The following is a 23,521-nucleotide window of genomic DNA, read 5'->3' on the forward strand; positions in this document are numbered from 1 at the left end:
GGTGGAATTAAGCAGTGAAAACATCTGGGTCTGGAAATTTCTTTTTTGGAAATTTTAAACTACGAATTCAATTTATTGAATAGTTATGTGAAATTCAGGTTATATCTTTCACCTTGGGGTGTCTTTATAGCTTATGTGTTTTTTTGAGAATTTGTCCATTTCGTTTAGGTTGCCAAATATGTGCCCACATGGTTATCCATAGTATTCCCTTACTATCCTTTTAAGATGTGTAGCGTCTGTACTGCTATCATTTATTTCACTCCTGATATTGGTAATTTATGTCTTTTCTCTTTTCTTCTTGGTGAGTCTGGCATGCGGTTTATTAATTTGATTGATCTTTTCAAAGAACCAGCTTTTAGTGTGGTTAATTTTCTGTATTGTTTTCCTGTATTCAATATAATCAGTGTGTGCTCTTATCATTATTATTTCCTGTCTTCTGCTTGCTAAAGTGGAAGTTTAGATTATTAATTTGAGATATTTTTCTTTTCTGATATAAGCATTTAACACTATAAATTTCCCCCTGAGCACAGCTTTAGACTCATCCTGAAAACTTTGATATGTTGCATTTTTATTGTCATTCAGTTGGAAATATTATTTAATGTGCACTGAGATGTCCTCTTTTACTCGGGGATTATTCGGAAATGTGCTGTTTAATTTCCAAGTGTTTTGAGATTTTTCCTCTCATCTTTCTCTTACTAATTTCTAGTCTGAATTCATTACAAATAGAGAACATACCTTATATAATTCTTTTGTTTTTGTTAATGTTTGTTTTATGACCTAGAATATGGTCTGTCTTGGAAAATGTTCTATGTGAGATCAAAAGAATGTGTATTCTGCTGTTGTTGGGTGTTCTGCTGTAATTCTCAAATAGATCCAGAAAATATCAGCTAAGTGTTATTACTCAGTCCTTGTATATCCTTGTTGAATTTCTGTTGATTAGTTTTGTTGATACCTGAGAGAACCTTAAAGTCTCCAACTATGGGTGTGGATTTGTCTATTTCTTCTCTTAGTTTTATCAGTTTTTGCCTCTTGTATTTTGAAGTTCTGTTGTTAGGTGCATACACATTTAAGACTGTTATATTTCTTGGCAAATTTATCCTTTATCATTATGTGATATCACCTTTATCCCTGGTAATTTTCTTTGTTCTGAAGTCTACTTAAGCTGATGTTAAAAAGACACTCCAACTTTCCTCTAATTACAAAGTTCACATGGTATATTTATATCTAACCTTTATTTTCTACCTACTTAAATAATTATATTTGAAGTGTGTTTATTGTAAAGGTAATATAGTTGGGTCATTTTTTTAAAATGTGTTCTGATAATCTTGGTCTTTTAACTACTATGTTTACACATTTTACACTTACTATAATTATTGATATGTTTGGAGTCATGTCTACCATTTTATTATTTGATTTCTGTTTATTTCCTCAGTTTTTTGTTCCTCTGTTTTCCTTTTTCTTTCTTCTTTTGGGTTATTTAAACATTTTTATTATTCCATTTTATCTTTCATGTTTTAAAAATATTTGTTTTTCATTTGTTTGTTTAGTGGTTGCCCAAAGGATTAAAATATACTTATGTTTTCACTTTCTACTTAGAATCCATATTTTACCACTTCAAGAGTATGTAGATACCTTACCACAATAAAGTTCCCCCACCCTCCCTTCTGTATGTTGTAATTGACTTACGTACGACATCCACCTACTTTGAAAATTCTATCAGAAAATATTATACTTTTTTGCTTTCAATGGATTGTATCCTGAACACTCAAAATATTATGTTATGTAACTCTGGATCTCACAGACACCTTTCAGTGGCCAGTCTGGAACTCAGGAAAGGATCTACCCTATAGTTCCATTCTCAAAGGTTACGGCATTCTTTAGGGTCACATTCATGCATGTGCAGCTTGGGGATGAGCCCAGGAGTTTGTAAGCGACTTTATGGGTTCACTCTCCTGAGCTCCTCTCTGTCTGCAACCTCCATGGTACTTTCTGGTTCTATAGGCCTCTCAGCCTCCTCTTTGCAGTTCCCTGGCCAGAGCGTTGGCACTTTATATGCCCGCCTCTGCAGTGCTCTTCCTCCAACTACTGCCATTTCCACCACCCAAGAGTAAGAGGACGAAGAGACCACAAAAAGCAACAGAGGTTTGCCACACCCTCTTGGGACCACAGCTCCTTGTATCAAAGTGGACAATTGCCCTTCTGCTGAGATATAGGCTCTTGAGTGTCCCTGTTGCCTCTACTTTTGTTGGTGCCTCTGACGCCATCAGAGGATTGCATAGGGACTGGGAAGTAAAAGAACATGGAAAGGAAAAAATACAGAAGTATTAGAAACTCCTTTTCCAGTCTTCAAGGCAGAACAAGAGGGCTTCTTATGGAACTCTTTCTGTCATCGCTAATGTCCACATCTTGGTTTCAAACTACGCTGAGTCTAAGCCAAGGGATATTGGAAGAAAATAAAATCATGGAACTTTGAATTCTTGTTTTCTTCAGTCTTCCTGCTTTGATTTACTTTCCAGAAATCCTCAAACTGATTTTCAATGCATTTTATTCAGGTTTTATAGCTGCAATGAGTGGGAGAGATAGGCTGGCATGTGCTTATTCCATCTCACCTGGAACTGCAATCCGGAAATAATAATAGGGAGTAAATTATAGGGATTTAAAACTCAGAAGAGGGGCCAGCCTGGTGGCATAGTGGTAAAGTTCACATGCTCTGCTTCAGTGGCCCGGGGTTTGCAGGTCCGGATCCCGGGTGTGGGACCTAGCACTGCTCCTCAAGCCACGCTGTGGCAGCATCCCACATAAAACAGAGGAAGGTTGGCACAGATGTTAGCTCAGCGATAATCTTCCTCAAGCAAAAATAGGAAGATTGGCAACAGATGTTAGCTCAGCAACAATCTTCCTCACAGGAAAAAAAAAAATCTCAGAAGAGACCAGGAAAGCTGTGAAATCTACCTGAGATATCATCCAGGGTCAGTAAGGCGTTCTCTATCCTACCATCATCCAAACCAGGACACATTCTCAGAGTGAGAAATTATACTTGGACAACAGGTATAAACCAGGAAGCAGAACATATAGCCACCTGCTTTAGAAAGTGTGGTGGGAAAATAATCCTCTTCTCTCATTGTATTCCACCGAGTTCAATCGTTCAATTACCATCAGTCTCGTACATACACAGAAAATTCATTTTGGTTGTCCACTGTTTTGATTGATTTACATACAAGAAATGTAAATAAACCTTTGTCCTAAATGCTAATTTGTCATCTTCAGTGTACCTCTGAACCTGGAAAGAGGGTATTCTGTAAATGTTAGACCTAGATAGTTGCTTTTTTTGTGTATGTACAACCTGAGACTCAGTTTGAGTTTTTGTTAAGCTAAGAACAAAACCCTGGACCTCTGCATAGATCAGTTATAGCAATGTTTGTTTTAGAATAAAATAAGCCTGGATAAACTAGCCAAAAGAGGTTTCTGAGTCTTAGATCTCAGAGTGGCAGGCAAGAAAACCCGGGGTTCCGGCCATCGCCATAGCACAATGGCACAATAACAGTGCGGATTCTTCCCCGCCGAGACCCTACAATGAGTCTTCCCACAAGAAACTTCCTCCAGGAGTAATTCATACCCTTCAACTCATCTTTAACTTTATCACCGACATTCCCAACAAAGATGCTGCCTAGTGCCAAAGCCACCATGGTTTTTTTTGATGTGGGCACCTCTGTGAAAAAAGAGCTCCAGGCATTTCACACAGGCTCCAAGCAGTGGCCAGATGACAACGACTTTTAGCCACTCCAAACTTGGGTCACATTCATACCAGGGGATGTGACACATTGCACGTGAATGAGTCCAGAAGTTGCTTGACTTTATTGCCCAAACGAATCATTCCATTCCTTCAGGGATGACAGAGCATGAAGGTTTTATACTCACCTATGACTAGAACACTGTTTTAACTGCAGACTGAATGCTCCTAAGGAAAACAAACTTATGAGAATGACATAGCCTTGTCTATCAGGAACAACCACTTGGTACTCCAGCATACCTCCCCATTCCTTAGGAGAACTTCAGCTGAGCCCAGCGGGTCAGGAAGCACATACAAGGAGCGCCAGCCTCAAGAGGCGCGTGGCTCAGACAAAAGCTCTGTTTGACGTCCATCCTTGCTATCTTTGAACCAGTGTATACACTTGTTTTCCAGATCCTTGACTGACTCTTGTCACTGCCTTTCTACTTGGTAAGTAACTGCTAGTCCATTCCTTTTCTCCTCATTGGCCTCACCATTTTGGCCTAGTTGGTCCCTACTGCCAGCGGCCCACAGTAAGGTCATGTACTTCACGCCCTGCACAAAGGCCAAGGGGACAAGAAGGAACTGAAATTAGCCCTACTCCGCTCCCTCAGCCGTGTCTCTAGCACAGGGCTGCATCGGCCCAGTGGAAGGGGCTCCTTCCTCTAGCTCATCCGCCCGCCCACAGTGGGCACTTCCCACAAGGACACAGTAGAGACTAACCATGGCCCTGTCTGCTCTTCGTCCCCCTGGCTTCTGCCTTTCCTACTTGCGATCCGTGCTCCACAGTTAATGGGTAAACACGGAATAAAAATTGTCTTCTTAACAGAGAAGCTTTAGGCAAAGTTTAAATCACTCATTTCTAATAAAATAACATTTATTTGATTGCAAATCTATATAAATTTATATGTACAATACAGAGGAGACAGGATAGTCCACAGCTACAAGCAAAAGTGGCTATATCTGCTGATTCTGCTCAGACCACTAGGAAAATCTTGGGGGCATTGTGTGCTGAATGTGTGAAGCATCTGGAGAATTCACTCCCTTTGTCCAGTCCAGGAAATCAGGGGTCTAACTGCAGCTTCAGTGTCATTCCAGTACCTGCCAAGCTCGCTCAGGGCTGGCAGCACACTTTCCACTTTATATCAGCCCAACTCATGCTGTGCGTTCCGTCCACCAATCTCTCTACTCACTAAGGACTGGAGGGGAGGTGGTTCCAGGCCCATTGCACCATTCCCTGGGCTGGGAGCTCCTCCCAGTGGTTTCTGTTTTACCGAGGAGTCTTTTCCAGCGAAAAAATCCTCGGGATGATTCTGAGACGGTGCCACGTGAATCCTTTAGAGTTTTTCACTGGCATGTGGTAGTGCATTTGAGTCCAGAACCTGGAATTGGGGGAAACTGATTTTAAGCCTCTCCAAGTGACTGTGGGCAAAACCCGAAGAGCTTTTTTCACAAGATGAGGTAGAGACTCTGGCTCTCGGAAGGAACGGAACTTAATTAAAATGAGTTTCAGTGTTTGGTCATCCAAGGCAAGATTCACGGCTGCTTGCAGTTCAAAGACACTGGGGCCATTGACATAGTTGGGGCTCAAGATAAATATTCCTCTTCTACTTTTCTTAATAACGCTCACAATGTCTTCTGCATACACTGGAAATAAAGAATTTAATTATTTGCAATTGTTAAAACTGTTATTGTTCAACCATGAGTCCCAATAACCCTGACCCTCCCAGATCTACCCAGGGGGTTCCTTGCAGTGGACACTCTTAGGTAAGGAGGAAAGGAAACAGGCTTTACTATATCATTTTTGATATATCAACTCCCTCGACAGCTGAAGATACACTCTAGTATCTAGCAGCTCTCATTTTATATTCCTCCTCTTGCATTCTGTCTCCTCAAACTGTCAATTCCCATAGGAGCAAAGCTTGTTGGAACTAGGCTGGGATAACGAAGGGACGTGGAATGTCCCCTGTTCCTTGGTGGCGTATCTGCAGCAGAGGAGGTCAGCGGGATAAGATGAGGTCTACACATCTGATGGGCGACCAGGGCTGGGCCCAGGTCCAAGGAGCCTGCTTGACCCGGGGCTGAGACTTGTGGCCAGCAAAGTCCCAGAGAGCAGGGGGACCACCTGTTTGGGATGACAGAGATGACTTCCTGCTGAGGAGCCAGGAAAGGTTTCTCTGTTCTGGAAGGCCTCCCTAGGGCCCAGTATTATTTTTTTTTCTGAAGATGGATTTTTTTTTGATGTGGGAGCCTGTCTCTGCAACAAGTTTTTCTGTGTTGTTGTGTTCTAAGCTCATGAAAACTTCCAGAAGATGTACAGCCCAACAGAATGACAGGAAAACTTAGCGTTTACATTTAACTCTCTTTCTGTTCTGTATTTTCTCAGGGCGCGCAGGACCTACCTCCTCCTGGGGCCACATCTCTTTCAAACAAACACAGGGTGTATCCGTATTTGTTTTCCAAAACTTCAGGGAAGAGATTCAGGGCCAAGTTTTCCTCACTCAGGGATGAAGGGGCCTCACTGTCAAAAGAGCTCCATCTTGCATAGGATACAAAAGCATCGAACTCCTTTTTATCTGAGGAAGAGGAACAATAGAAACCGTAAGCTCTTTACGTCTTTATTACTACCGTGGGCTACCTACGCATGCGCGGACCCTACGGTAAGCGGGTCAGAATTAAGCTTTGGGAGCTTTACTGAACTGATTTAAAAAAATGAAAAGCAGCAGCTGTGTCCATTTCAAAATCACACTGCTAAGTGGTATTGATTGTCCGCCCAGAATCGAATTCTAATTGATGAAGCACTCCTGCGTCTTCACTGAGGTCGGATCGAACAGCTGGGCCTGCTATGATGAAATCCCACCGCCGGGAGCTCCTCTGAGCCTCTCTGCATCTGCAGTGTCGCTGCTGTCTCATGAGTTACACATCAAAGGAGAGTCTGCCCCACCAAAGCGTGATGCTCTCCAGTGCACCAAGCCCTGCTAAGGCCCAGCGCCTTGCACGTGAGGGCGCTGACGCACATGGATCTGTGTGTGAATCCCCATATGTCAAATGAGAGCACAGAGACTCCCCCGCAGGCTGCTTTCAGGGTTGCGTGACATCGTGTATACAAAGAGCTTGGCGTCAGGCTTACAGCAGGCATACGGGAAATATCCATTCCCCTCCCTTCTAGGTGGAAACTATATTTATGGAACTTGTTCTAGGATACTTTTAAGGTCTCATATGTCTCTGTTGACTAAATTATTACAAAGCACATTGATCACGGGGATGTGTTAAAGGACTAACTAACTGCAAGAGGTTTTCCACAGAAGTTAACTCTTGCTTTGGAATTAGACACACCTGGTTCGTATGCCCGCAGTTTGCACAATGCCTGGCAAACAGTATTGTTACAAAATAGTAAACAGTAGCACTGGGTGCTAATGCAATTTGGCAGTACACTTGCTCAACGTGGGCCTCAGGAGAGGCCTTAGCAGGTGGAAGTGCCAGCCAAAGAAAAGGAAGAGGGAGCGGAGGAGGTCCAGGAGCGAAGAGAGGAGGAAGCCAAAGAACCCAGGCCCAGGACGCTCATCTGGGAAGCTCCGGGTTGCCCGGGTGGGAAGGAGGTGCCTCACGGGGCGTGGCCAGCAGGTCAGTGCTGCGCAGCTTAAACCTGTAACACGCCACAGGCACCTCGAGCCCTTCCACATCCCTGTGACATTCCAGCAAGCTGGGATTGTTCTGTAACTGGAATTAATTTCGTTGCTAATGAAACGAGAGAGTGAGAGTATTAGACTGTCTCTTAGGTCCTCCACGATTCTGACATTCTGTCTGGCTAAAATTTTGGATATTCAGCATTAACTCCAAAGGAAGTGGTCATTTGGCCGACAAACATTAGCTTGGCCACGCAGGACACGGAGTCACGACGCTTGAGCACCAGGCTCCGCCTCCTGGTCACATCACTCAAACAGTGTCCGCGCAAAGAGACAGGCGGCGCTTAAAACGATTCGCAGTCGACTGACTCTTCCGTGCAAGCTTTAGAATCTTAAGATAAATAGTATTTCAGTAAAAGAAGTATGAGTCATCTAGGGGAACAACTAAGACATTGACTTAGACAATTTGTTGAGTTCAATAAAACTAAAAAGCTGATTTTTAAAAAATAAATCTCTAAAACACTCTTGGCTCGAGGATTCCTAGTGTGTATTCTCGGTAATCGGTCTAAAGAAAGGCGTGACTGAGGCACTTCCTAACGGGTGCTGTCCCTAGCTGACAGCTCCTCACAGAGTTTCCAGGGTGGGAGAAGCAGGGCCTGGGAGGGGCCTCGGAGTGGGGGAAGAAACATCCCCGGAATCCGGCACGGGGGATTCTGCTCTTCCCAAGCAGTAGAATTATGCACTAAAACTGCAGACATTCTACCCTTAGAGACCTCCAGGACGAGAAAAAGATGCAAGCAAGCAGCTCTTCTAGTCTAAAGAAGCGACAGAATAAATGCTACTATCCTGTCCCATGGGAAAACTGACAGACACTGCATAAATAGTAACAGCACTTGTATTTTACAGAACTTCACACTTTTGGGGCCATTTGCACCATGTTCTAGCCCCTCCCTTTACAGATGAGGCTAACGAGGTAATAGATGTTGGGGGCGCCAAGCCTAACTGCCCAGGTGCAAATGCTGCGCTCTGTCACCTCCTGGCCGTCCAATTTGGGACAGGTGACTGTACATCCCTCTGCCTGACTTGTCCGATTGCGGTGACAATTAAAGTAGTGAGCGAATACACATGACTGGCATCCACTCAGTACTCAGGAGATAAGGACAGCTGGCGTGGACTGAGTGTTTACCAGGTGCTGGACACTGTTCTAGATGCTTCACGCATCCTCACTCTGTAGCATTCGTTGTGCTGGTGCTCACAGGACAATCCTATTTTACAGAAGAGGAAACTAAGGCACGGGGATGTTAAGTGGTCAGCCATATTGCTCTAGGGTAGTTAGCAGAGAGGTTATTTTCAACTCCAACATGCCTTACAATAGCATTGTCGGCAGGACTCCTGGTTACTGGAATGAAAAGAAATTGTTTCTCTGCTTGCTCCCAGCCCTCCCGGGTGTGAAGCCACCAGACCTGGAGAAGGGTCTCAAAGCCTGAGGGGTGTGACTTTGTCCATCAGGGAACATCCATTTCTGAAGCTCCTCTCTTTAAGTTAGTTCTGAGAGGAAAAGTCAGAGGCAAGTTGGGGTCCCCTTACCCCCAAGCGTCTCGTCCTTGCTCTGGTAGTTTCGGTAAAGCAGCACTATTTCAATCCAGTACGTGTAGAGGAAAGCGCCTGCCATCAGCACGCCTGCCAGGGTCATGATGGTGCCAAGTAGGATGTACAGGAACACTACTGGGGAAACATGGAGGCCATGAGCAAATGCAGAGACAGGGCTCCGGGGACAAGACCACCTCAGGCCAGCGTGGGAACCCACCCAGTGCCTTTTCGGCCCTATGATTTTATCAAAATGAGTGCTAGTGGAAGCACTTGTCGTAAATCTGGAAACATCTTAAATCGCATCTTGCAGGAACTCTCTTACAATGAACTGGTCAAACCCAGGGAATGAGTGGTTACTGATCAATCAGATGACCTGGGAAACTGATCATAGCCACTTTTATTTTTCCCCCATAAACTTCCACACAACTCATTTGCATTCCTCTCACTGTATGTTGTAAACTATTTTTATGCATTATCATCTCTACTAAAGTCTAAACTTCCTGAGGCCAGGAGCTACACCCTCCATAGTACCTAACAAATGGGACCTTCCACACACCTCTACGGAGCATCCATTAGGGGCCAGACACAAATTTTGTCTTCTTTAAGCTTCACAAGTATTCAAACTTGCTTGTTCTATTATCATCTATTAACTGAATGAATGAATGAATGATATCAACTTCATCTATGAGCATCTTGTTAAAGAAATTTAAAAACTATTCCTTACCAGGAATTTCCACTCCAGCTTTAAAAGGCTACTATCTGGGAGATACACATACTACTCCAAACACTGAGCAAGATTACCCTTTGTCTCCACCACTCTCCAATACCAGACCATCACATCCTCTGGATTCAGAAGCCAGGAAGGGAAAATAGGAAAGGGGGCTAGGTTCGAGCACAATACCTGCCACATAGGGCATGCCCTGTAGGAATTTGTATAATGAATGAGTGAGTGAGCAAATGCGTGACTGACAGGCTTTTCCAACACAGCCCCCAAATACAGAGTATCAGTTAAGAAGACCAGCTCTGGATCACTGATGGGAAGCTTACCGGTGGTGTGACCTTGGACAAGGTATTAAATAGGTTACCACAAGCAAAGTGCTTAGAACGCTGCCTGGCATCTAGTGTTAATTGCTATCATCATCATTACAATTCTTTGGCAAAATTCGTCTCCTCTCAAATAAAAGCAGCTGTGGGCATTCGGCAGCAACCTTCCAGGCTTACCTCCTTTCTTCTCTTTCAGTTGGATGGACTGGGTGGTGTTCCCGAGGGAGTTCTGGGCAAAGCAAATGAACTTCCTGCGAAGGTCACTCTGAGTAACTTCTTTCAAGAGGAGGACACGCTCAATGACTTCATCCTTTAAGGTGGATTTAACACTAGGAAGGGAGAAAAAAATTCCACTCTCATTCAGCAACGTAACTTGACCTCCATTTGCAGTACAGTCGTGTACCACATAACAATGTTTCGGTCAACAACAGACCGCATACACAACGTTCGTCCCATAAGATTAGTACTATGCAGCCTAGGTGTGTAGCAGGCTATACCATCTAGGTTTGTGTAAGGACACTCTATGCTGTTCACACAATGACACAATCGCCTAACAATGCATTTCTCAGAACGTATCCCTGTTGTTAAGGGACGCATGACTGTATTTGGAACTCATATAAACAGCCAAAATCTGGTTTTCAGAAGAGTTGTGGGATCAAATAGTACAAGGAGATGCCAGAAGAATATAAGATGCTCAGAGAGGGCTCATTTTTTATTAAATTATTGAATCTGCTAAGCATCATTCTAAGCACTTAGACTAAAATATAATTTACTTGTGGGCCTCATCTGATCTTTCTTACTTTAAGAATTCTCCTTGAGGGGCTGGCCCTGTGGCCAAGTGGTTAAGTTCAAGCGCTCTGCTTCAGTGGCCCAGGGTTTCGCAGGCCCAGATCCTGGGCGTGGACATGGCACTGCTTGTCATGTCATGCTGAGGTGGCATCCCAAATACGACAACCAGAGGCACTCACAACTAGAATATACAACTAGGTACTGAGGGGCTTTGGGGAGAAGGAAAAAAAAAGATTGGCAACAGTTGTTAGCTCAGGTGCCAATCTTTTAAAAAAAAGAATTATCCTCGAGAACAGAAAATAACAATAATTGGAGAATGATATCAGAAATGGCTAACTTCTGCTGAGGGCTTACTGCCTATCCGGTGGTCTCGTGGCACTAAGTGTGGACTACGAAGCTCCCCCATTCCTCAGCTCACAGGAAGCCCACAAGGTCACACTATCACCATCCTAACTTGGCCAGCAGCTCCAACCAGGAACAGAAGGTGGGTGACAGTCCAAGGTCACACCCCTGGAAGTACCATACCACGCAGGAAGTGTGAAGCTCAGCACTTATTCACAATTTGGATTCTCTAAAGTGGCCCATCTACAGGTGTCTTCACGTTAAAGAATATTGTTTGTGTGGATGATGTTTTGGGCTGTGTTGCTTGGAGCCCACAATACCAACTCTTATTCCCTGAATAATTCCTACCTGCCAGAGACCTGATAAGCATATCACCTCTACCCTACCTCTTCCTTGCAGGGACCCTGCAGAGTGGAGGTTAGGTCCACAGATTACAGACGGCGCAGTGGAGGCTCATGGGGGTTCACGTTGCCGACGGGTGGAAAACAGAGATTCAAATCGAAGGGCATGGGGAGCCAGAGCACACTCTCGGCCACACTCAACTACGTTCAACTTTGATGCAATATCAGCTTAATATGAGACATTAAATCTGTCCTTTATTTGTTTATTTATTTTGGTGAGGAAGATGGGCCCAGGGCTAACATCTGTTGCCGATCTTCCTCTTTTTGCTTGAGGAAGATTGTCACTGAGCTAACATCTGTGCCAAGCTTCCTCTATTTAATGTGGGATGCCACCACAGCATGGCTTGATGAGCAGTGCTAGGTCCACACCCAGGATCCGAATCTGCGAACCCTGGGCCACAGAAGCAGAGACACAAATTAACCACTCAGCAACCAGGCCAGCCCCTGTCCTTTATTTTTTGTAGTGATGTATACTCTGCAAAATGGTGGTACATTTCTTCACTCAAATGTTTTAAAAATCAGAAAGAAGTGCTTAATACACAGACTATTCCTTTGGAACAGATCTTGGAAAAATGAGGGACTGTATATTTTAGCAACATGCCTAACAGATTGGATCCCAGCCCTTAAGGCTTCCAGGGCCAGGAGTCCAGCTTTGTGAAGAGCTGGATAGTCCCAAATGTCTAGCGTTTTCCTTACCACAGAGCCAAACTATCTTCCCAGTATATTCTGCCCACTAATCCAGGTTCTGTGCTCCAGAGAGCAACAACCTAAGTCTAGTATCTCGTAAAACATAACAGCTGCCAAGTCCTTCAAGACACACATCCCACCTCTGAGTCTCCTTTTCCAGGGTGGGTTGTTTCAACTGTTCCTCACTTCACGTAGTTTTGGTCAGGCTCCTTATTCTTGTGCCGCTTCTTCTGGATACATTCTGGACTGTTACTGACTCTGCAGATTGGGACCCCTGAACTCGCCACTACCCTGAACGGAGGGAGGGCTCTGGGGAAAATGGCGGTGGCAGGGCGGGGCAGTGCACAGCTCCCTTTCCCATTTGTCGGACTCGCTGCTTCTGTCCAAGCAGCCTGGGTCGGTATGTTTAAAGCAGCCACATCAAACTGTTGCTACAAACTGAGCCTTAAAACGACTTATATATTTCATTCTATGGCCCTATCAGAAACTGCATTTGGCCCCCATGTTTAAAATTAACACCCACTTTGCATTTCTGTGCTTTTATTTTCACCACTAGTTGGTGCTAGTGGCTACACCATTTGCTCACCTCTGTACATTTTAGAGGTTTCTAAAGGTGAAAGCATTCAGTGCGCGTTGCAAAGAATATAGTCGGCTCATCCCCTTCTTACCTTTTTCCCTCAGGTGTTGGGACTTCCCACTCCTGGTCAGAATCTTTGACGTACCACCTTATCACAGGTCTAAAGTCCTTTTCAAAACCAAATCGTGCCATGCAGTTAAGAGTGAGAGGCTTTCCTGAAAACGAAGGGGCCACAGCAAACAGGAAGGAAGACGGTGAGAAGGCTGTGTCCTGGGCAGGAGGAAGACCCCACCTGAAGACTGTCCCCTGGCCCAGTCAGGTTTGCAGGCGAAACAGGTGTGCCAGAAATTACCAAACGTCTACCTGCCTCTCATTCAGAAACAAACAAAACCAGGCATGTTTGTATCTAACGGGTAATACATAGACCTGAAACCCGTGACAATATTCTTAAAGTGAAGACTAGCGTGGTCAGAGCAGCAAGGGTTCTAATGTGGTTTGGGGACAGACACCAGGAAAATGAAGAGTTTCAGTGACCCGCTCAACCTGCCAAGGCTGCTGTTGAAGCACAAGGTGTGTCACTGAAGAAGATTTTACTAACCAATGTTTGCATGTTAAATAAAAATCATGAGGTTACTGTAGCTGTGGTTTGAAGAAGGAGTTGTTGAGATATTCAGTTGTTTTTTGAACCGTGCTCTGTGTACAGGCATGCGTGTTATCACACTACCCTCTTTCTTCCCAGCTTCTCTGTCAGGGCATTCAGATACGCTCTCCCTCAAACTCGGCATTTTAATAATGAAAGGGTGAGGGGCTCCAGTTGAAAACTCACCTTTCCACCTTAATAGTGCTTTTCCCCAATCATACTTTAAAATTCACTGATACTGCATGTAACTTGGCTATTTTTGATTATTTTTTTCCTCCTTCTTTCCTTCTTCCTTCCATCCCTGTGATGTTGCCCATATCACCATTTCTATTTCTATAATCAGAATAAGCCGCTACCACCACCTACTGGTCTTTTACCATAATATCTATTTTTACATTTCCATCTAAAATTATAGATATCTTAACTAGCATTTGAAAGAACAGTTATTTTATTGAAAGAACCAGCATTTGGTTTTAAATAGAGCACTTCTTATTTGGCTGTGTGGGAAGATATAGGTTTTATCGAAGTTGACAAAATGAAAGGGACCACAGGAACATCACTCTTCCCCTTTGCCCAAAAGAAGACATTACTTGGAAATACAAATGACTTGAGCAGGGGTTGTAGTATTCCCCTATAGTTATTTTAAAATCCAGACCAAACACTGTATTCATAAGTGTTAATAATACTTAAGTTGGTAAATTGGTTACCTTTAAAGGCTGAACCAATATCTGAAACCACCCGTTCATGGGGGAGTCAGGAGGAATCTGAAATCCATTGGTCATGTCCAATGCACCAACCACCTAACATACATTCTCCTGTGTTTCTCAATGCCACCTTGCGGGGTCACTTTTCTTTTGCCTATTTACAGGTTTAAAAACGGAGGCTTCGAAAGATTAAGTAACTGTATAAGGTCACAAAACTAGTCAGTGGCTGAGTCAAGATTCAGACCCAATGCTGTTCGACTTGAAATCTCGATGTTCTTCTCCTTCTACCACACTTAGACCTGCTTCCAGAAGCACGATGTAATTCAAGGGTGATGACACAACCCACCTTACCGAGTTCTACTTCCAGTGTGTCCTTGATGGGATCCAGGATATCTGGTTTGAGATTAGTGTCTTTCACTGAAAGACGAAAATAAAAATTATTATTTGCATTGGGAAATCTGAAGGCCTGATTGCTGGAGATTTGAGTGCATAATTGGCTCCCTCTTTGAATTTTATCCATAATTCATAAAGCTAGAAACTCAAGTTTCCATGTGCAAAGCTTGCCTCCAGAAACAACTGTGACATCAGGTTGCAGGTGCTCGCAGAAGATTAGTCCCTGCTAATTCCATATCTGCCTGGGGGCATTTTCTTCCCCACCAGCCCTGCTCTCCCATTGCAGACATCCCTGTCCCTGTCTTTTCCTACAAGGTTGCTTTTTGGTGCCATCTGGCTGAGAACTCCAACAGGAAGGAGAACCTCTCTGAGAAAAGGTACAAGTCAACCAGATCAGAGTCCACCCCTCCATCCTTAATTCACAGTTTGTTTCAAAATAAAGGTGAGTCCAGCTCTTCATTAATCATTTAGCCCTCAACTTCCTGACACAAACTTTCAAATATGCCTCCACCGTCAAATTCCCCTGGAAGATGTCCCATCTCCTAATAAAGGAAAATTCATCGTCTCTGGGCATCGTCCTTCTTTCCCTTCTCAGGGACCTCCTTCCCTCAGTTGCACCATTTTTTGACTTTGACTCTCTCTCTCTCGGCTTCTTCCCACCTGCATTTATCCATGCTCAGTCTCTCTATCTTAAAAAAGAGAAAAAACTGTCCACCTCACATCCCTGCCTCTGTCATTCTCCTTCCTTCTCAGCCAGGTTCTTGCAGAGTGCTACGTGCTCATTTCCTCCTTTCTCTCAATGCCTATGGAGTCTGATTTCTGCCCCCAACACACCACTGAAACTGCTTTGGCCAAAGTCACCAGGGACCTCCTCGCGCCTAAATCCGTTGGGTACAATTGAGTTTCTGATCTGCTTCACCTCTCACCAGCACTGGGCACTGCTGGCCATGTCCTCTTTGGAACCCTCTTCTCTTTTGGTTCCATGTTTCTCTTGCTCACCTTCCACCTCTCTACTCACTTTTCTGTGTGCCTGTGGCCTCCTCTTCTTCTATGCCTCTTGCGAATGTCAGTTCTCTCCTAGTGGTCTTTCGTTCTAGCTCCCCTCTGGGTGGTGCAGCTCACTCTCTAGCCCTCTTCTCTGTGGAAGGTCTTGGCCCTTGAAATGGTCTATCTCCTACATCATCAATTTCACTTCCTCTACTGCTCTCCTCACCCTTCCACTGATAGCAACTTGCTGATGTCAAGAATGACTTCCGTCTTCCCAAATCCAATGACAAGTTCTCAGCCCTCACTATTGGATGCAGTGCATCCCTCCTTCCTTCTTGAGACACTTTAGTCACTGTGCTCTGGGACAGTTCTCCTCTATCCTCATACCACTGTTCCATCTCCTTTGGGGTCTCCCTTTTCCCCACCTCTCCAAGTATTAGAATGTTCCAGGCCTCAGTTACAGGCCCTCTTCTCTCTACACTCATTCCCTAGGCAATCTCATTCAGTCCCTTTGCTGTAGACATCATGTTGACCACCCTCACATCCACATCTCCAGCCCCAGGATCTCCAGACTTGTTTATCCAAATACCAACTAGTCGTCATGACTTGGATGACTGAGTCCCTTCAAGCCTTATACTTAATTTCTTCCTCTGACCCTCTTCTTTTTCAGCCTTTTCTGTTTCATTTAATGGTGCCACCATTTACTGACTTATTGAGGCCAGAAAACTACAACACCCTTGATTTCCCTTTTTCTTTTACCTTCCACATAAAATCCATCATCATGTTCTGTTGATGCACAAATAAAGCCAATTCTCATCACCTCTGCTAAGTCTATTCAAACAACAACCAGCGACATCTTTTGAGGACATGAATCAAACCTGCTGCTCCCCCGTCTGTGCACTCTATCAGCTGTTATGTATGCTATCCTATCCGAGCCTCTGTCAGTATATTACAGAAAGTCTACCTGGTTGCCCAACTTAAAACCTGGCTCTTATCCTGGATTTCTCCTTTCCCCTCTTCCTCACTCCCAATTCCCAAATCATTTCAGATGTACCTTCTAAATATTTCTTGAGTCCATTCACTTCTCTCCATCCCCACTTCCACTCCTAGTTCAGGCCACCATCAGCAATTGCCTGATTAACCATAGCAGCCTCCTAATTCTTCTCCCTGCCTCCATTCTTGCTCCCGAATATCCATTTTCTACACAGTAGACAGAATAATCTATCTCAAATACAAACCTATTCATGACAGTCTCCTGCTTAGAACCCTCACTGGCTCCCCACTGTTCCCTGGCTAAAGTTCAACCTTACTAGAACAGTGTGATGTCAGACCTGCATCCAAACGCTCACCTTCAATTGACCTTCTCTTTCTTCCTGGACTGCAGCACACTTTCTCTCATGTCCTGGGCATTAACTGTGCTGTTCCCTCTGCCTGGAACAGCATCTTTCCCACCTTCAGTGAGCTAGTTTGTCCTCACCCCTCAGTTCTCACTTGGACTTGGTGTGCCCAAGTTTGGGTTTGGGGGGTCTCCCATATGCCTTACTGCCTCCCTTTCTCCCCACTCATCACATTGTGTGGTGATAGCCTGTTTCCTCTCTGTCTGTCTCACAAAATGCTAATGTCTGGGAGAGCAGAGAAAGTGTCCAGGTGTTCATTCTCACATCCTTAGCACCAAGCCCAGCGCCTGACACATATTAGATGTTCAACTGATATCTGTGTAAGAATGAATAAGTGAAAGAATGAATGAGTAAATGAGGAGGACAGGAATGATGACAGAGAAGGCTTGGTTGAAACAGATGCAACAGATGTTGCAAGGCATCCCTTGGGAGAGAAAAGCAGATTCTGCCACTGAAAATTTGATGGGCTGAGTTATCATCACTTGGAGGGGCCAAGTGCTAATAGTGGGTAATAGTGGTGATAGAATTTGCATTCTAACTTCTCGTCCAAGGAACAATCTAATATAAATTTAAATTGCTGAGATCTGAAGTAGTAGAGAGTGCAAGAGCCGGGAAGTAGGCAGGACCGTGTGCCTTGGTTTCAGGGCTTCATCTGGTTTGTATCTTTCAGTAAAAGAAGAGGATGTAAAATTAATATATTTAACAAGAGCTAAGTCAACCATTCTGTAGATGTTAAATACAAAGCATGAATGGCTGTTACGTCTTGACGTAGGCCATGCTTAAATTAATTACATCGGATAGTGTATTCATGCTGACGCTTGTAAATCTAGTAAGAATGACCCAAGGGAAAGATGGGGCCAAAAATAGACAAATCACAGAAGAATAAATCCAATGGGCCAGAAAACATATGACAAGATATTCAGCTTCATTAGTAGTCAGGAAAATGAAAATTGGTATAAAAAAAGAGACTCCACTTGTCACCAATCAAAAAGTCTGATAGTACCAAATATTATTTGGGAATAATGGAAATCTGTTCATTGCTGATGGGGGTGTAAATTGGCACAATGATACCTCAGAATAATACCATGTGTTTATAACACAAAACACATGTTGTAACATAAAATTTATTAATGGATACATGCATATGTAGAAAAATCATAAAAACATAAATGGAAAGGATATAAACTGCAAGATTGGACTACATCTGGGAAGCTAAAGGTTGGGAAGGGATGAGGCATAGGCCTTAAACTATATTTGCAATATTTTGTTTCTTTAAGGAAAAAATGAAATTTTAAGCATATGGAAAAATATTAACAGTATTAAAGCTGGTAATAGGTACATGGGTGTCACTTATTTTTGGGTGTGGAATATTTAATATATTTTTTTAATTTATTACAAAGACAAACCAAGAGATCAACGCATGGAAAATCCAACTTGTGACAACTTGACTATGATCCAGAACCAGGCCTTCCTCTGAGGAGGGAATCTAAGTTAATGGGAAAATTGATGTTTGCCAACGTTCAAGGTTGTACATGACTATAGTGTATGACTCTCTCTTTTTTGGTCCAAAAATGAAAAAATTATTAAGTCAAAGGAAGATCAATTTAATTGGGTAATTGGGCTTCAAATCTAAAGTCTTGAACCCAAGATCTTGCTTACCAATGGTTCTCACTTGAACAACAGCTCTGACCGTCCAAGAACTTGTGCTGTCCGACTGAGTGTAATCACATACGTATGTGCCCTGGTGATAGTCATAAATTTCATCCACTAGGATTGGGTTGCTCCTTTCTTCAGAGAGTAGTTTTCCATTCTAATTCAAGAGACAGGAAAATTAAGTAACTTTCTTTGACCAGAGAATTGTTATTAATGCTAATCGCACCTACAGAAAAACTTCCCATATTTGAACCAGGCAAGGAGAAAGTCAATCTGAGATAAGGACATCGCAATAATACCCCTATGCTATGAAGATATTTTGTTCAAAACCCGTATTTGTACGATTCTACTTGAAGTGAGAGGCATTTTTGACTACAGTTATGTTATGTGTGGAGATCAGAGCACCAAATTCAATCAACCCACCAAGAGCGATTTAAGTCAGTATTTCCCAAAGCACAACTCAGGTTCCTGAGAATATTCTAGAAAACTCATAGTGTTCTAAGAAGCTGATACCTAAGTAAATTTTTTAAAAACATGAATATTTATATTAATATTTCTGGAAATTGACATGGGTTATTTTGGGCATGGGGCTAACAAAGTTTCTTCTTTAAATAAATTTAATTATAATAAAAAATAACTTTTAAATAAAAAAATATTAAGAAAATGACTAAGCAGGTGTACATAAATATGACAAAGAATGACTAATGATCCAGAAACAATTATTTAAATCACAGTGGACCCAAAGTCGAGTGAGAACTAAAAAACAATTGTGAACGTTTATCTCCCTTCCGTGGAATCTATCAGTGAGAGTCTTCTGCCTTGAGGATAAAGTCTAAAGTTCTTCACAGTCTGATCTTGCCATTCCTTCGTGGACTCATTTCCTGCCGCTGCCCCTCTACCAACTGCCATTCCCTAAATAAGCACGTTCTTTCTCCATCCATGCATCTGCACATCTCCCACCACTTCTCCCCACATCTTCCATCACTTTTTTGAGTAGGCTGCTGCTCAATCTTCAACTCCAACTCAAGAGGTAGCTCTCATGGAAATGAGTTATCAGGCGTTCCGGAGCCGAATCAGTCACTTCATGCTCCCAGAGCTCTGTTATTGCATGTAGCCCTTTCAGAGTAATCATGTGTGTGGGTTTCTCCTTCTCTGTAGTTCTTGAGAGCAGCCCATGTTCCAAGACATAGAGCTGGTCCTGGACACACTGGGAGGAGTGAACACAGATACTTTCTCTGTGAGCTCTCCGTCTCAGAATGTGGGCCCTGAGCGGTAAGCCAGAGCATGATGCACTCAGGTCACTCTGACTCAGCTCAGGTGATGCAGGGGTGCTCCCTCCAGTCTAACCAGAGCCTCACAGAACATGTAGGAATCAGTCAATTGAAGGGAAATGACATTTTAGGAACATTTGAAGCAAAGTATCTATAGAGAAAACGAGGCCAAGGTGAAAGGGCTCATGCATGTGGATGTGTTTCATCTTTGGTCTCCAGTATAGGCTGGGAGGCTAGCATAGTAAGCTCTTTGTAAATAATGAGTAAATAAATGTAAGAATAATTGAAAGAAAGGTTTTGAAGCATAGTAGTCACATGATCAGACATTTTTAGAAAAATGACTGGCAACTGACTATGGAAGCTCTTGTAAATTTCATCAAGGACTATTATAATCACCTTTGTATTTCTAGGGACTGGGACATAGTAGAAGCTCCATAAATATTTTTTGAATGATTCAGTATCACTGTACCAATAATCCTATGGCCCCTAACCTCCGTGTAGCACACAGCCTTCCAGTTTCCAACCAAGAGGACCAGGAGCATCTCTCTCACCACTCCAGTCCAAAGAAAAGAGAGAAAAATAACAAAATAATAAGAACCGATTTCCTATGAAGATTACAAAATTCTTTCTCATATATTACCTCATATTCTCTGACTTGATTTGCACAGATTCTATGCCTTCAATTTGAAAGACGAGAAAACAGAGGTTCTGGAGTTTGTGTTTTGCTCCATATCACAGAGCTAGTGAGTGAGAGGACTGAGAATCAACCTAAATTTCTGTGTCTCTGAGTTTCACGTTCTGATTGAGGAATTTCCCTTCCACTTTGCCTGTTGACTCATAGAAGCAGGGATTCCCCTATTCCAAGTCTCTGATGTGGTTCCTGTAGCCCAAGAAGAAATTTCCAGTAGGTTGACAAAGAGCCTAAGAGGTGGGTCAAAGCTGTTCAGATAGGGCCAGCTGCAGGTAGGAAGTAAAATAAGGCCAAGTGGTGGGACAGACAAGGTTAAATATCTATCAGCTCATCCCAAGAATCATGAACCCTTTGAAATAAGGTTCAGAGCACAGGGTAAAATTCAGAGATAAAACCCTAGAGAACACAGTAATACGCAAAGAACAGAAATTGGAGAGGAGATGTGTCGTAAGTCACATGAGAAAGTAATGGGAGAGGATGCAGAGCTGTAGCTAAGACCTCAGCCAAGCCACAGGGAGGAGGAGTAATAACAAAGTGGACCAGATTTTTTTTATAAGAAAAGATATCAAAAAGATAAGTATGGCTTAAATGTATTATTAAGACTTTGTGAGATGGAACTGAAAGGAAATATCAAAGAAAAGAGATAAGGGAGAAGCAATTTGTGTCAAGAACAACGGGAAATTCGTTCTCAAATAAAGTCACAAATGATCCTATAAGGAAAGAGAGATGCTAATGGGGCTGCACAGGGAATTCTTTCTTTTTCTCAGAGTGAAACAGTCATGAACAAAATATGGAAGGAGGAACATCTCAGTGTGGACCTGTGTGAATAGTGTCAATAAGTCCTAGCGAGAACTGAGGCGTGTGAAAAAAGTCAGAGGACACTAACAAGGACTTTTAAAGGTGTGTGTGAAGCATGGAGAAGAACGAAGAAAACATATTCTTGTTATCAGGAGCAGTTTTTATAATATTATACTCTAATATTGCCAAGCTCTTGGACTACCAGGCAGTACAGCCACTCGAGAGAGCACAACACAAGTTGTGTTATTCTCAGGAATGGTGCTCCCTGGATTGGGCAACGCAGTGGAGCTCCTCCCTGGGCTTCCACTACCTGGTCTGTGAAGACTGCCAGCATCTATATCTGGAGCCCTGTCTTCCTTGATGTACTGGAGTTTTGCTTGTCTGTTTTAACAACTCCTTGTATCCAGATCTGTATATACATACATATATTTACCTCTTCTCACCCCAATTGAATTAGCTTCTACTTTCTCCAACTGGGTAAATGCTGTGAATATATTTTGAGCCATAAAAGACACGAAATATGACAGTCATCTCTTTCACACCCCACAAAGTGTTTAATCTTTTATTTTATTCCTCGAAAATATCACTAATATCCTCCATCTTCTCTCTGTCCCCGACGCTATTTCCCTGGATCAGGACACACCTGTAAAGTTCAACCACACCAACAGGGACTCCATAACCATACCACTTGACCACCCACAGCCTTTATTTCCAGCTCTAACCCCCTACACTACTCGAGATTTCTCTGCTCCCACCGAGCTGAGCTGTTCGCCATTCACAGAATGTAGCCTTTATGTTGCACTTTCCTGCTAAGTGCAGCTGCACGCTCTCTCGCCCCAATCATCAACTGACAACATTTACTTCTATCGAAATTTTGTACTAATATTTATCATTTAATGGGAAAAGGATACATTATGGAAACTATAGACTGGTGAATCTGATGTCAATCTTTAGCCAAAGTCTTGAAGGAGTTATTAAACAAATAGCTTATGAACCCTCCAAAAACAAAAAGGTGGTTAATAATTGCCAGCTCACATTCACCAATGACAATCATGCCAGTCTTCTCATTTCCTTCCATGATAGAATAATTAGACCAGAGGCTCAGAGGAATATAGTAGACACACTGTGTCTTCAATATAGTGAGTCATTTGGAAAATATTTTGATGATCTCCCTGTTATACAAAATGGATACATGTGGGCAGAATGATTCAACATTTGGGTGCCTTTTTCAGTTAAGTGAGCAGCAGCACCCCCAAGCTGTGGATCAATGGACCACATGTAACTAGAAGGATCAATCTAGAGTCAACAGTTATGGACTCTGTCCTCAGTGCCAGGCTGTTCAAGATTTTTACTGGGTGTTTGAGTGAAGACCTATCACACATGTATCTCATCTACAGATCTCACAGATCTGGGCTTACAGGCTAATACGCTGGATTTCAAATCAGAATGTCAACCTCTTGCCATACATAGAATGATAAGCTAAAACCAACAAATTAGAATTTAATAAGACTAAATGTAAAATCATGAATATGGGCTGCAAATTCTACTCTATTCGCACAAAAGAGAACTGGCCTGATGGCAGTTCTTGTGAAAAAGACCTCCGGGCCAACTCAGAGGTGGATCAAGCATGGAACGGAGCTGTCCCAGAGCAGATACAATCGGAGACTGCATTTATGCTGTTCTGAACAAGGAAGGATGTAGTTTCTCTGTTTTCAGCGTTAGTTAGACAGGGTGCAGGTTCTAGCATTGAACAGACGTTAGGAAGTTGTATAGAGTTTTGAGAGTTCTGAAATGTCGCAGTGAGAACAACCAAATAGGCCAATGTCTCGACCTTGGAAACAGATTTCAAAACTCAAATCTAAATGTTCTTTGCTTCTTCCCTCCTGGGAATGACATTGATCTCTGGCCTAGACAGTCTTGCCATACTCCCCAGTTCTCATGTCACGAGGCTCTCAGAATGCCAAAAGGTGCCAGTTACTATGTGAATTAGGCCAAAAGGAAATGAAAAGGAGAAGTGGAAGGTCTCTGTGTGGAAATTCCATGGAACACAGGGCTCAGAGACGACACAGCAACCAACCACGTCAGCACTGTGGGGAGCGAATGTGGCCTGAGGGAGATTACCCTAAACCACCAATGGAAAAGTTACTCAGGGCACAAGTCCT

General features: G+C 43.1%; 1 protein-coding gene across 7 annotated transcripts in view; it reads right to left on the reverse strand.

Moving 5' to 3' along the window:
• Nucleotides 1-3,832: 3,832 nt before the first annotated feature.
• The window catches only part of IL18RAP (interleukin 18 receptor accessory protein), a 29,883-nt gene continuing 10,194 nt past the window's right edge, over nucleotides 3,833-23,521 (reverse strand). For 3 of the 7 annotated variants that reach the window (XM_070236015.1, XM_014730974.3, XM_070236014.1), the window contains 6 exons: nucleotides 18,606-18,756; nucleotides 14,521-14,586; nucleotides 12,917-13,040; nucleotides 10,207-10,358; nucleotides 6,172-6,345; nucleotides 3,833-5,416 (listed from right to left, as the gene is read on the reverse strand). In XM_070236015.1, the coding sequence (XP_070092116.1) occupies nucleotides 5,040-5,416; nucleotides 6,172-6,345; nucleotides 10,207-10,358; nucleotides 12,917-13,040; nucleotides 14,521-14,586; nucleotides 18,606-18,756 (1,044 nt within the window). In that variant the 3' untranslated portion in view covers nucleotides 3,833-5,039. Of the gene's footprint in view, nucleotides 5,417-6,171; nucleotides 6,346-8,982; nucleotides 9,121-10,206; nucleotides 10,359-12,916; nucleotides 13,041-14,520; nucleotides 14,587-18,605; nucleotides 18,757-23,521 lie in introns of all 7 variants that reach the window. The other 4 variants (XM_070236012.1, XM_014730973.3, XM_070236011.1 and 1 more) reach the window with 2 other exon arrangements.

The sequence above is a fragment of the Equus caballus genome, chromosome 15, assembly GCF_041296265.1.
Source record: "Equus caballus isolate H_3958 breed thoroughbred chromosome 15, TB-T2T, whole genome shotgun sequence".
NCBI lineage: Eukaryota > Metazoa > Chordata > Mammalia > Perissodactyla > Equidae > Equus > Equus caballus.